This window comes from Penaeus monodon, chromosome 28 (genome assembly GCF_015228065.2).
Source record: "Penaeus monodon isolate SGIC_2016 chromosome 28, NSTDA_Pmon_1, whole genome shotgun sequence".
NCBI lineage: Eukaryota > Metazoa > Arthropoda > Malacostraca > Decapoda > Penaeidae > Penaeus > Penaeus monodon.
The window spans coordinates 33,909,306-33,909,878 of NC_051413.1; the positions used below are offsets into that span (position 1 = coordinate 33,909,306).

The 573-nt window shown below is 51.3% G+C and overlaps 1 protein-coding gene across 1 annotated transcript in view; it reads left to right on the plus strand.

Annotated features, from left to right (window-relative positions):
• Positions 1-573, plus strand: part of LOC119591530 (sepiapterin reductase-like) — a gene marked incomplete in the record, with an annotated part of 9,837 nt that overhangs the window by 2,466 nt on the left and 6,798 nt on the right. The window contains 1 exon segment of the mRNA XM_037940278.1: positions 456-573. Coding sequence (XP_037796206.1) covers positions 456-573 — 118 coding nt within the window.

The window sequence follows — 573 nt, forward strand, 5'->3', positions numbered from 1 at the left end:
AGTTGCGTGCACCAGACAATTACAAACCATGTCATCAACCTAACAGAATTCAGCATCAGTAAAGATGAAGACATACGGAAGATAATTCACATCAGTCAGTCAGCACTCAGTCTAGAAGGTGTCACTCAACAGTAACAGCAACAGCAGTGACACTAGCAGAGTGAAACTCATCAGATTCGTACCTAACACTACGTCAGCAGCATACACCATCATTCGAAACAGTCAAAGCAGTACATTATGAGTAACACTCTCAATCCAGTACAGCAAACAGCAGCAACATGACACACAACGCGTGACACTCAGGCAACAGTACAGTTAAAACGTCCCTCATACAGAACTAAAGCAGTGCACCGTCATGCAGTAACACTCATCACAGTGCACTCGTAAACACAAATGATACCACGCAACAACCCGTGGCCCTCGGCGAAGCAGTCAGTGAGTCTCCCCTTCCTCAGATGAGCGGAACGGAAGGATCGTGGGGCGCCTGCTGGGTGCTGGTGACCGGCGCCTCTAGGGGTCTGGGCGCCGCCATCTGCGAGGGCGTGGCGCCGCTCCTGGGGGAGGGTTCGCGCA